We start from the raw sequence: 13274 nt of genomic DNA, 5'->3' as shown, positions 1-13274 counted from the left end.
TAATATTATTCTGTTAAATTCACAAACCTTGAGCTAATCTCTGTATAGCACTTTTAGGGTTTCAGAGTACTTTACATACATTATTCATTTGATTCTCATAGCACTACTGTGAAATAGACATTATCATTATCCCCTTTTTACAGATAAAGAAACTAAGGCTGAGAATGGTTAAGTGACCTGCCCAGGGCCACTCAACTGGTAAATGAGGCAGGATTTGACCTGAACCCCAAGTCCAGAGCCTTCTGCCCCGTGAGTTGGGATCATCTCATTCTTTGTAAGCATAGCCCTGCCACTTAGCCCAGTGCCAGGCCCAGTAGAAATGCTTGATAAATGCTTGTCTAGACCACTTGGTATTTACAGTGGGAAATAGCCCATCTACACTAGTAGTAACTGACTTTATCCGTAAGTCTGGGGAAAAGGACTGTTTCTTGTCCCTTTAGAAGGATTCCCTGGCCAATTCTCCACCTTCCCCAATTTGGGGGGGGATGGGCTGGTGAGAAGAGGTGCTACAGCTTTCCCCATCAGCCAGTCTCACTATCATGGCTCCTTAACCTGACTCACAGTCATACATCTGGCTTCCTTTACTGTTTTCCCTTTATCCTCCTCTGTGACCTCTCTTAGTCCCCCCACCCCCACCCCCAGAGCAGGCTTTCCACCAAGCCCATTCCCGCCTCAGCAGCTATTCCTTTCTGCAGTGCTTTGCTGATCAATATTGAAAGCTTCAGCCGGGGAAGAAGAATGTTCTCAAAATACAAAAGTTGCATTCCGGTCAGACTCCTCATTAGGAGAAACTAGATGCTTTACGACTACTTCAGCAGTTCTCTGATGCTGTCCTGACAGCTGCATCTGAAATCCGCCGCATTAGTGAATAAACTCGGTCAATAATGGACCCACAACTGCTATTCATCTACAACTTCCAGAAACCACTGCCCCCTTCTACCACCCCCATCGAGTGCCTTCGGTGCCAGACTCAGCAGCTGAGCCTATCCTCCTCTCCTAGGAGATGACTGAATTGTTTTCCCATTCCTTTTCTTGATCTGATTTCTCTTGCTGCCTTACTTTTTTGTGGGTGTGGCCATATTTTATTATTTGATTCCCCTCCCCCCCAAAAAAAAACCCATAACAGACTTTCCGTCTGGATAAGGTGTATATTGGGTAGAGTTGGGATTTTTTCTAGATCTCGGCCCTCCAAGTAAAAAACTTTTGTTTTATAACTTCTAGAAATATTTGTCTGTTTCCTTCTTATCCATTAAGGTAGGCCTTGTTAAAAAAAAAAAAAGAGAGAGAGAGAGAATTCTTGTTCTGGTGAAGTAGTAATCTATTCAATTTTAAGCACTTTCAGTGCCTCCTTTATTGATCCATTTGTAATTCATAAAGTTCCATGTAATAGCTCTGAGATTAGAAGGAGAACTTCTCAATCTATGGATGTTCGGGGTAAAAAGGAGATGACTAAAGTATAAAAAGTCAGAACTCCACCACCACCACCACCACCACCACATTCAGCGCTCGATTTTTCTTAGTTTTCAGCATCCATAGTGTTTGTATACAGAAACATACAGTAGAATATAAGCTCTTTGTGGGCAGGAACTGTCTTTGGGTTACGTGTGTGTGTGTGTGTGTGTGTGTGTGTGTGTGCGCCTAGCACAATGTCTTGCACATAAGTAGGTATGTAATAAATGCTTGTCAAAATTGAGTCAAATTCCAGTATAATTGAGAGCACCCTTGAACATCAACACTCACTGTGGGCAACTAAACTTTAGCCATTATGTTAATGAGCAGCAAAGGATGATGGTAGTGGAGAGAAGAGAACATCCCTACAGACCTCAGTATTCAACATAGTCCCCTGCAAAGTAGGATGAGGAAGATGGACCCCACAAAACACAGGAACATCCCGTGAGCTGTATCCTACCAAGTATCTTCAGTGGAGGCGGTGTGACCAGAGACACTGTAGTGACAACTGTGAGATAACTGTAGTGTAGCCTCCAGGGTGTCAGGAAAAGAGGCATTATACTTTTTCCCTTCGAGTTTCACTAGCATCCTCTCAATAGGAGATGCCTCCCACTCTAACCCCACACCATTGCCCTACATGGATATAGGGTAGCATTTAAATGATTTGGAAAACATTTGCCTCTTATCAAAGAGGCAAGAATGTTTGTTTTTGTTTTTGTTTTTTAAACAAAATGCTTTGGGTCCATTGTTAAGCATTTGTCACAGAAAACTATTTTACCGAAAAGGGGAATTAATGGGGTTGGAAAAGTATAAGCCAATGAGCTTAACTTCAAATCCCGGCAAAATTCTAGAACGTACTTATTAATCAGGGGTCTGGTGAAGCCTATAGACCCCCTACTCAGAATAATGTTTTAAAAGGCATAAAACAAAATACATAGGATTATGAAGGAAACCAATTATATTGAAAAACAGAAAAATGTTCTTGAAAACCAGTTCTGGGATCCAAGGATAATTTAAACAAATAGCGAAAAGGAATGTGTAATGAAAGCCCCCATGTTCTTGTCAATAACAAGTCGTGCCAACCTACCCTCATTCACTCTTTGGATAGTAAATCTGGGAAATGCTTTACATATAGTTGACCTCAATTATAGGAAAGCGTTTAATGGATGTGCTCTTCTCGTAAACAAGAAAGATGTGTGCCTGACAACTGAAGTTAGTCGGATTCTTCATTGGTTGAATGTCCACATCCAAAGAGTAGTCATGAGTACTTCCATGTCCTCTTACAAGGCGGTCTCTGGTGGGTGGTCCAGGGAGACCACCCACTGGTGGTGGTCATGGTGGTGATGATCATGCCAATCTTGAGGTTGTCCTTGTTATTCACTCCAGTTTGACTGACTCTCCATGACCCCATCTGGGTTTTTCTTGGCATAGATACTAGAGTGGTTTGCCATTTCCTTCTCCAGCTCACAGAGTGAAGTGACTTGCCTAGGGTCACACAACTAGTAAGTATCTGAGGCTGGATTTGAACTCAGGAAGAGGAGTTCCTGGTTCCAGGCCCCATGCTCTGGGTGCTATGGCACCACCAAGCTGCCCAATCTGTCCTTTACCTTGTGTTTTTTAACATTTTTATCAGAGACTTGGTATGCTTAATAGGATTTATTTATTTTTCATTTTTTATTTATTTATTTGCTTATAGGATTTTCAGACAGTCTTCAGTTCTAGGTACAGTATTTACTGAAGTTCTCAGGGCTGGATATCACAGACCCAGAGGACAGACCTTGAGATTAGACCATATGAAGAGTAATTAAAAAAACAAGAGATGTTTAGCTTGGAGAAGAGACAAAAGGTGTGGGGCAGGAAGAAGTGCCTTTAAATATCTGGAAAGAAGTTACAATAGTTCTGCTTGGCCCCAGAGGGCCAATCTAAAATTAGTTAGTAGAAGGTGCAGAGATAGCTTTGATAAGAGTCTGAAGAATATCTAAGAGTTATAGGGAATTAAAACAATATGTAAGACCAGTTACCATACACCAATGGATCCGTGGTCAAAGGTATAAACAAACAGTTCTCAAAAGAAGCACCAGCTATTAACAATGATATGAAAGATTATTTCAAGTCACTATAAAAAAAAATACAAATCAAGACAATTCTAAAGTTTCACAGCAAATTAACATATGAAAATAATCAGGTGTCAGAGTCTTTTAAGAAAGGCAGTTGAACTAATATACTGTTTTTTTAAAATAATAAACATTTTGGGGGCAGCTAGATGGCACAGTGGTTAAAGCACCGGCCCTGGATTCAGGAGTACCTGAGTTCAAATCCGGCCTCAGACACTTGACACTTACTAGCTGTGTGACCCTGGGCAAGTCACTTAACCCCCATTGCCTGCAAAAAAACAAAACAAAAAAAAATAATAAACATTTTTATTTATAGTTTTGAGTTCCAAATTTTCTCTCTCCTTCCCTCCCTCCCCTCCCCCCTCCCTGAAGCAGTAAGCAATCAGATATGGGTTATACATGTGCAATTATATAAAACATTACCATATTAGTAATTTTGTATAAGAAAACTTGAATAAAAGAAAAAAAATGAAAGAAAGTGAAAAATAGCATGCTTCAGTCTATGTTTGATCAATATCAGTTCTTTCTTTGGAGAAAGAGAGTATGTTTCATCATTAGTCCTTTGGGGTTGTCTTGGATCATTGTATTGCTGAGAATAGTTAAGTCATTCACAATTCATCAAACAATATTGCTGTCTCTGTGTACAATGTTTGCTTGGTTCTGCTCTCTTCACTATGCATCAGTTCATACATGTCTTTCTAGGCCTTTCTGAAGTCATGCTGCTTGTCATTTCTTATAGCACAATAATATCCCATCACCATCATATACCACAGCTTGTTTACCCATTCCCCAATTGATGGGGATCCTTTGATTTCCAGTTCTTAGCCACCACAAAAAGAGCTGCTATAAATATTTTTGTCCAAATAGGTCTTTTTCTCTTTTTGGGGATGTCTTTAGGATATAAACCTAGCAGTGGTATTGCTGGATCAAAGGGTATGCACAGTTCTATAGCCCTTTGGGCATAGTTCCAAATTGCTCTCCAGGATGGTTGGATCTTTTCACAACTTCACCAACAGTGGATTAGCATCCCAGTTTTCCCACATTCCCTCCAACATCCAATAATTTCCTTTTTGGTGTAAGGGGCTAAAATTCTAGCCATACTATCTAAAATCTAATGAGTGGTTGCCAATAAATTATAATTATATATAAATTATAAGCTTTAGCCAAGAGTATTTAAGTGTTTAAGTATTTATTAAAGAGCATTAGGATCAGAGAGAAAGGTAAAAATCTAACTATTTCTAAGAGACCCCATCATCCAACCTGCCATGGCGAGGTCAGGAACCAAAAGAGAAAAAAGCCCTCTCCCAGCATCTGCTTCCTATTTCATGTCCTCCTCCCAGAAATGGGAGGCTCCTCAAGTTGATTGGCTGGTAGCTTTGATAGACAGTACCCATGAGCAAACGTCACTTCCTGATGCCAAGGACCTTGACCACATGGCTTGCCCTCAGACGCCTTCTCCTCATGGTGGAGCTTTCCTACAGTAGCTCTCCAGCAGGTGGCGTCATTCCAATCGTTACATTGGTTAAAGCTAATATACTGTTGCTAGAGCTGTAAATTGGTCTAACCATTCAGGAAAGAAGTTTGAAATTGATTTTTTAAAATGTAAATATCTTTCTTAATGTCAAATTAAATTTTATCTTTTTTCAATCACAAACATCCATTTTCTCTCCTTCCCAACTCCCTGTGCCCCACCAATGAATAAAAAAAGAAAACCTTTTATAACAAATGTAATAATAATAAATAAATAAATAGCATTTATATAGCACTTACTATTTGCCAAGCACTACACTAAGCTTTTTAGAGATGTTATTTCATTTGATTTATTTCACAGAAACCCTAACAGGGTTAGGGATGCACACTGGAAACCCTAACACCTAACAGGTGGCTGCTAATATTATCCCCATTTTTAAATTGAGGAAACCAAGACAAACAGGTCAACTGACTTTGCTCCCAGAGGCTGCATTTGAACTCAGGTCTTCCTGACTCCAGGCTCAGTGAACTATCCATTGTACCACCTCAGTGCCTGATGTGCATGTCAGTAATTCTGCATAGTTGAGCAGAACAAATTCCCACATTAACTATATCCAAACAAAAAAAAGTGGCTCATTCTGTATCCTGAGTCCCTCATCCCTCGTGACAATAGACATAGAACATATTTTGGAATTTGTCATTGTGTTGATTGGAGTCCTCAAAGGCATCCAAAGTTGTTTTTTGTTGTTGTTGTTGGGTTTTGGTTTTTGGTTTTTTTTTAGTGAGGCAATTGGGGTTAAGTGACTTGCCCAAGGTCACACAGCTAGTAAATATTAAGTGTCTGAGGTCAGATTTGAACTCAGGTCCTCCTGACTCCAGGGCCGGTGCTCTATCCACTGCGCCACCTAGCTGCCCCAAAGTTGTTTTTACAGCATAGTTATTGTAAATTAACAAAAATGTCCCAGATAGGTATTAGATGGTATTACTATGCTTTTAAATTTTGTACTTATTTTTAGCACAGTCAGGCCAGGTTTTAACTTAAAAAAAAAAAAAGTTCTACGAGAGGAGATAAGCAATATCACTGCTAAATTTAGAGCCTTGTACGGCCCAGGCAAACCCCAACAGTCAGTGACACCCGTGTGTATTTGAATGGGGGAGGGGAGGCACAACTGTAAATGATCAAAATGATTCCTGAGTAAATTTTTATAAACTAATTACATTAAGTGGTTTTTAAACCTGTTTCAAAGCTTATCAGATCATTTAGTTTGGGTTGTTTGTTTCATCATTATAGTCTATGAATTTTTTTTTAATTGTTTCTTTTCCTCCTCTGGGGAAGGCATGAGGGAATAAAAGAATTGGAGCCCTTTTCTTCAGCTTCTGCTCATTTAAGATTGAGTCTCCTCAAGGAATATTAGATCTAGCCATCCCCAAAGAGAAGGTCACAGTTGGTGGTGAATTCTGAACATTCTCAATTACAAGGATTCTGCTTAGTTACCCCACTCTGCCACTCATTACTAAGGAAGCAGTTCTTAACCCTCAGGTCCATGAACTTGGCTGTTAAAAATATTTTTATGACTAGATTTCAATGTGATTGGTTTTCCTTTCTAAGTCTGTGTATTTTCTCTGATACATTTAAAGACATTCTGAGGAGGGGGCCGTCGGCTTCACGAGACTGACAGGGGCAACTATGATACAAAAAGAGGTTAAAGCCCCCTGTATCTAAGGGTATGCCAAGACAGTTGTCATTGTTGAAAGGCTAACTAATAGCAGATGTATTCATTGAGCCATGAAACTAAGCACCGGCCCATGGGCCTGAACCCAGAAAAGAAATTGTCCCGCCTCAAACCAATCAGGCACAAGGCCTAACAGATCTCCTCCTGTACCTCAGCCTTGTATTTCCTTGTTTGGTTTCCATGGGAATTCAAGTATGTGGGAATGGAGTGACTTTATAAGCAAGACCCCCGTAAGAGTACAAGTGCGGGGGAGGGGCGATAAGTGTGGATTGGGACCTGTCTCAAGGCTGCAGATTACCCAGAATTTCCGAGGTCCTGATGGTATTCGTACAACTGGACAGCTGTCTTTCCTGGCCCCGCCCCTTTTGATCCCCAAGTCCTGGCAGTTGTCAGTCTCCTGCCTTCCCCTGATGCTCTGTTTATCTTGTATGTACAATTTTTTGGACGCTGTTTCCCTCTTGAGAATGTGAGCTCCCTTAAGGTGGGGGGTGGGGGGGCTGCTATCTTTTTGCCTTTCTTTGTACTCCCATCTTCCTGGCTCAGCCGGAGGCCCAGCATAGAGTCATTGCTTCACAACTGCCTATTGACTGACTGTTGTCCCTACTTCCCCCCCCCCCCCAGGCCCGGCATAGAGTCATTGCTTCACAACTGCCTATTGACTGACTGTTGTCCCTACTTCCCCCTGCCCAGGTATACACTGGCAGCTCAAGACCTGGTCATGCGAGCTCGTGGCGTGCTGAAGGACAGAGGCTGGCGCATATCCAACGACCGGCTGGGCTCCGGAGACGACATCTCTGTTTATGTCATTCCTTTAATACACGGGAACAGACTGTCATGAGCCTCCGGAGCGGCCCAGGGGACTGGGAGGGTTGTTGGAAGAGAGGCGGTGTCTCTGGGAGGAAGGGAAATGCAGATGCCAGTACCGAGGGGTGTCCTCCAGTCCAGTCCATGCCCCGTGGGTGAGGAGTCTGCTGTTCCCCCAGGCGGGGCTCTACAAGTGCCTCTGCCTCCCAGTGCTTCAGGTATCCCTTGGCACACGGCAGGAGCGGAAATGCAAAGACTTCTCCCCTGCGCCGGGTTCCTCTCGCTTCCTTTTCTAGATCACCTGAGTTGAGGCCTACCCATTTGGGGCCACAGGAGTATTTCTTTTGTTCCAGAGTAGTTGGAGAAAGCCAATTCAGGGATAACCCCGCTAAGAGGTGTTGCCAGCAAGCTTCCCTGAGAACTGAGGAAGATGCACACTGGAAAATCACTGAGAGTGAATGCTGGATTGGACAGCCCAAGTCGTCCTTCCTCCAGTCAGCCTGGTGCTTGTTACAGGGAAAGCTTAGAAGACTTGGGTGGGGGGTTTTTTATGGGTATGATATTCGAAGGGGGTGGGGAGGAGGTGGTTTATTTTTTTTGCATTCCTTAAATTCCCATCTTCCTGGTCCACAGAGTGGGGCTGGGGCCCAGGGCAGTCCCTTCAGCTTCTCACCCACAACAGCCCTGTGGGACAGGGCCCTGGATGACAGAACGCTGTTGTTGTATAACAGTGAGCGTCCTCCTGGGGTGCGTTCTCTTTCCAGATTGATTTGTTTTCACCCAAACCTGTATAGTCCCTCGGACCTTTCTGGTCCCCTCATTGGTCTTTCCTGTTGGGGGCCCAAAGTGTCTCTCTGGGAGTGGGGATTTCCATTCACTGAATGGCTGCCTCCCTCTCTCCTCCTATCACCCATCCTGTTTAAAGGATCACTGTGTATATGGAGACCTATTTGAAGCAGTGTTTAGGAGACCCGAGTGTCTGGGGAGTTTCTTGCATCGGCCTTTTAGCTGTACCTCCTTTGAGGAGTACTACAGTATCCAAGGTGTCATGTCCCTTCTCTACTCCATACCTAAAAGCAAACCAGGATACCTGGACAGTGACCAGGAGGCAACCATCTCTGACTCCCCTTGGTATCCATTAGCATTTCCAATCTGGTCTCTCTTACACCCCTAGAGCCCCGACTGCTTCACCCTTCCTCCCAGCCATCTCTCGTCTTGAGATATGATTTCACAGTTCTTGCTCATACGCCAAAGCGCCCCACTTCTGTAACCCTAATCCAACCCTGCCAACTTTTTTTTTTTAAGGGGGATGGGATTCAAAATGAAGTAAATATTCTTTCTGATTACTGTGCAGAAATGACAGTGCTTTGCTTTGTGGGACCTGGGATGAGGCAGGGAGTGGGGTCCACCAGCTACGTCTCCTCCACGAACCTTGGATACTTGGGGTGTCTTCACCAAGCTAACCACTTTCCATAATGAAAACCATTTCTGTAGGCCAGTGAAAGAGAAGAAGGCAGTCGGTGTGATTCTAAAAAATGCCAGCTAGCCAGTTCCACGTTTCACACATATTTGAATTCCTTCCCCAGAGGAGAAGAGGGCTGGCATTTCCACGGGGCTGCCACGTCTTTGGCGTTCCTGGAGGCATTAAGATTTTCTTAGGATTGGCTTAGAGCCTTCCTACTCGGGAATTATTCCATGATATGTAGACTAGTCACTCGCCAAGCAGCGGTTCAGTACTAAGGAGCTCACCAGGTATTTACCCCCAACCACTGGCTGCAAGGATCCTCTGTAACACTTTGTCCATCTAGGTCTGCCCACACGAGGTAGGCCCCCTCCCACTTCCTTCCTCTGCTGATCAAATCCACCCTTGTGTCTGATGCTACGCTGCGGAGCTCAGTGGCTGGAGGCGGACGTGGCACTTCTGTGGTTCCCGTGTTGACTGCGTGTGATGCCACAGACAAGGAAATGCAGATATGGCCTGAGTGAGGGGAGCCAAAGACACCTTGGCCTCCTCCCTTTCAGGCACATACAAACAGGACGAATGGTGTCGCAGAGGACTGTCTGTTGGGGCCTTGGACCTTTTTCTCATGGAAGCAGGCCTCAGGCTCTGTGATGCTAAGTAGCTTGTCCCCTAACCCCCTCTACCAATATACAGGCACCCAGGCAGGCAGGCACACTCTTGCACATGCCCTTTGTTCTCCTTTTCCCCTTGGGGGCCCATGCCTTCCTCTGTTGTGGGTGTCTTCGGTCCTACTATGTAATGGCAGCCAGACTTCTTGACTTAGCCCCCAGTTTGCCACCTGTTCCAAGCTGAGAAGCAGCAGTAGCAGCCTGGCTCGTAGCATGGCTACTAGGCCTCAGACTGTCTCTCCCCTGGACAGCCACGTTGGCTAGCCCTGAAGCCCCACCCTTGGAGAACTCCACCAGTTGTCATTTCAGGACAGCATCCAGAAATCCCACTCACAAGCCATAGGGAAAACAAGTCCCATTGAGTGAAGAGATTTATTTCTCAAACAGCACAAGCCCAACTCTGTCCCTAATGTGGCATCTTCAGATCTGAAAAGCAGGGCTGCTGCATGGAGGAAGGAGAAAAGGCCTTCAATGCCGGGTCCTGGTGCTGTGAAGGGGGAATAAATCAGAAGTGACAAAAATGATTTCCTAGGGGCAGCTAGGTGGTGCAGTAGATAGAGCACCAGCCCTGGATTCAGGAGTGCCTGAGTTCAAATGTGGCCTCAGACACTTAACACTTACTAGCTGTGTGACCCTGGGCAAGTCACTTAACCCCAGTTGCCTCACTAAAAAATGACTTGCTAGAGCCCCACATCAAGATCGCTTGTGAATTGAGCCCGCTGCATATTTGCCTTTCTCACCAGATGGGAGGGAACAGAACCCTTCATCCTTGGGCAGTGACCCCGCCTAGATAATGTGTTGGCTGTCAGAGGACTTCCCAGTAAGCCCAAAAGGCGATGCGCTCCAAATTCTATTTATTTCTATGCCACCAAGTCTAGTGTATCTGACTTAGAGCCAAATCTACTTGTAGCTGTCCCAAAGGAAGTCTTGCTTTTCATTTCCCAGTTATGTTATTCTAGTTATCCTGGGTATTGGAGTGTTTTTTGTCTTGTGGTATTTTTGTGTTGTTGTTGTTTTTTAAGTGAATCCCTTCCACCACCACCCTCCCGCCCAAGTTACCCACTTATCTTATTAAGATGGCTCTTTCCATTTCCCAGCTGGGCTTCTCCAACCCCTACAAGCCCTCGATTTTGTCAACACTGTTTTCATTAAAGGAAGGGAAAACTGCTAACAAACCCAGACTTCCATCCTGATTCAGGCTCTAGACTGAACCATTCCCCACACAAACCCCTTCCAGCACCCTTGGCCCTGGGATATTAGATCAGCCTGGCTTTGTCCCCTGATCGCGGCCGGGGTGAATCCTAACCAAAGGCTCATGAGTGACAAAGGAGGAAGGAGTACGTGGAACTGGGCCTGGGAGGGGGGAAGGTGGGTACCCAGCTGTGGTTGGCCTCAGAGCTGCCTTCTTGATAATAGGGAAGTGGGCTCAAAGCTTTCTCCACTAAGTTCTGCTCTGGTCCCCAGCATACTGGGGGGGAGGGGCGGATGGGGCAGGGGAGAAGTTTTAACAGTCCCTTTGCTTCTGTGCCACCCTTCATCTCGGGCAGAGCTTTAGCCGCGGTGGTGGAGAGGGATGGCTTCCAATCCTGGGACCCTCTGAGAAGATAATCTGCTATTCCAATTTCTCTCAGTTTCACTCAGGTCTGTGCCCCAACCTCCCCCCTTCATGAAGTCAGGCTATTATTTATTAATCAGGGAGAGGAGATTTTATATGACCAGGTATATAGCCTTCCCTTCAAGGGCCCAAGCAGCTCTACACTCTTTCCCCCAGTGAATAATAAAGCCTTAATGGGATTTTTTTTTTTTTTAATAAGCAGCCCCTCATAGGACAGTCAGGGAGAGAGAGAGAGAGAGAGAGAGAAAACAGCAGGGTTTTCACAAACAAAGAGATGTCAGGCTCACCCCTCTACAAGCTTTTTAAAAATAGAAAAGGCCTCCGGCCACTGGACAGAGTTCTACACTGGAAAACTCCAAGTACCAAAGACCAGAGGGTGTGCGAAGCCAAACGGCTCCCCCTGGCCTTCCCTGACGTCTTGGAATCAGAGCAGGTCTTGGCCGAGCCGGGCTGGTGATGTGGCACATGGATAAAGCAGTGAGATATCTGAGGACCACACGGTGTAGGCAGCCGAACCAAAATGAAGGCTCAGTCCAGATTGGAATGCCAACTTGAACGGGCTTGACCGTCTCACCCCACCATGTACTCTTGTGTAAATAGCTTTACTTTTTTTTCCCTTTGTCTTAGATGAAGATGTGTTTGTGTAGCTACCACATAGACAGTGACCAAACGAGACTGTATGTGTGCTGCCAATTTCTACCTACGATATACTTGGAGGAGGGAGGAGCCCACGAGGCCTCCAATCCTTTTAATCCTTCCATGAGTCCATTATGTTTGTTGATGTCTGTTGGGGGATTTTTTTGGTTGTTGTTGCTGTTGTTGTGGTTGTTGTTGTTTCTATTTCTTAGGGATTTTTTGAGGGTTACTCTTTCCTACTCTTGTTTCACTTCCATTTTCTTTGTTCCTGCTGGTTGTTAAGGCAGACCTATAACAGAAACCACACTTTCAAGACTGTGTGATCATTTGCTTTTTTTTTTTTTTTTTCCCATAAGGACCCTTCTGTAACGAAGAGGGTGGAAAATCTGTCAGGAAATGGATTTCAGAACAATACACATTTCTGCTTTTTTCGACTGTGTTGACTTTTGTAAGGCACCCCCCAACCCAAACAAAAACTGTTTTAGTACAAAGGATTTATTGTATGTGTTCTGAAAACTTAAGTGCAATGTCTCGAGGGAGAAGCTAAGGAGAAATGTATATGCTCGTTGACATTTTAAAATAAAAAGATTATATATATGTACATAGGACACCTTCATCAAGGCTGGTTTTTTTTTTTTTTTCCGTCTCTGACTGTCCTGCTCGCAGTAGGACCTTGTGCAAATCGCCTCACTGGGCCGGGTTTTCCTGGTCTCTAAAATGAGGGGGTAAGAGCTGGCTAGGTGGTCATTGAGGCCCTTTGCAATTCTATAGCCTGTGATCACCAATTTATGATCACCCAACTGGAGAAGTTATCCATGCCAAGAAGTAGCACATATCTGAACACTCCCTCAAGGGAAAATGAAACGAGTATTCTAAGCCTTTACAGAAATAACATAAGCGCCCGGAGATGCCGGTACCTTTAAAAATATACACCTAGAATCCAGCTATGGAGACCAACCAGAATAATGCCCAGATGAACATCCCTGGCTAAGAGGTAAGGTAATCTCAGGTAAGAGAGGGAGTGAGCTGCCCATTCTTACTGATGATAGAACAGAAAAGAGCCAAGATTTGAGTGGGTTTGTGATTCCCTGACGGGAGTCGAAGGAAGACACTGTTACCAGGTTGGGGAGGATATGGGGGAAACACCTTTGATCTGAAATAAGACTCTTCATGGAAAACTACTCCATTTGGCTCTAGGAAGCTAAGAGAATTGGGAAAATACTAACAATTTGATGAATAGTCTGGAAGACTGGGTTCACAAGGATTGCCAAGAAAAATGCTGAATCTTTATTTGAGCATTTACTTAGGAAAAGCAAGGGTGGA

The 13274-nt window shown here is 44.4% G+C and overlaps 1 protein-coding gene across 1 annotated transcript in view; it reads left to right on the top strand.

Moving 5' to 3' along the window:
- The window catches only part of PPM1H (protein phosphatase, Mg2+/Mn2+ dependent 1H), a 326647-nt gene extending 314080 nt beyond the window's left edge, over positions 1–12567 (top strand). Inside the window, 1 exon segment of the mRNA XM_043966035.1 lies at positions 7457–12567. Coding sequence (XP_043821970.1) covers positions 7457–7604 — 148 coding nt within the window. The 3' untranslated portion in view covers positions 7605–12567.
- Positions 12568–13274: the final 707 nt, after the last annotated feature.

This window comes from Dromiciops gliroides, chromosome 5, assembly GCF_019393635.1.
Source record: "Dromiciops gliroides isolate mDroGli1 chromosome 5, mDroGli1.pri, whole genome shotgun sequence".
Taxonomy (NCBI): Eukaryota; Metazoa; Chordata; class Mammalia; order Microbiotheria; family Microbiotheriidae; genus Dromiciops; species Dromiciops gliroides.
Note: the sequence above shows the minus strand (reverse complement) of the source record. Positions and strands in the feature narration are given on the sequence as shown.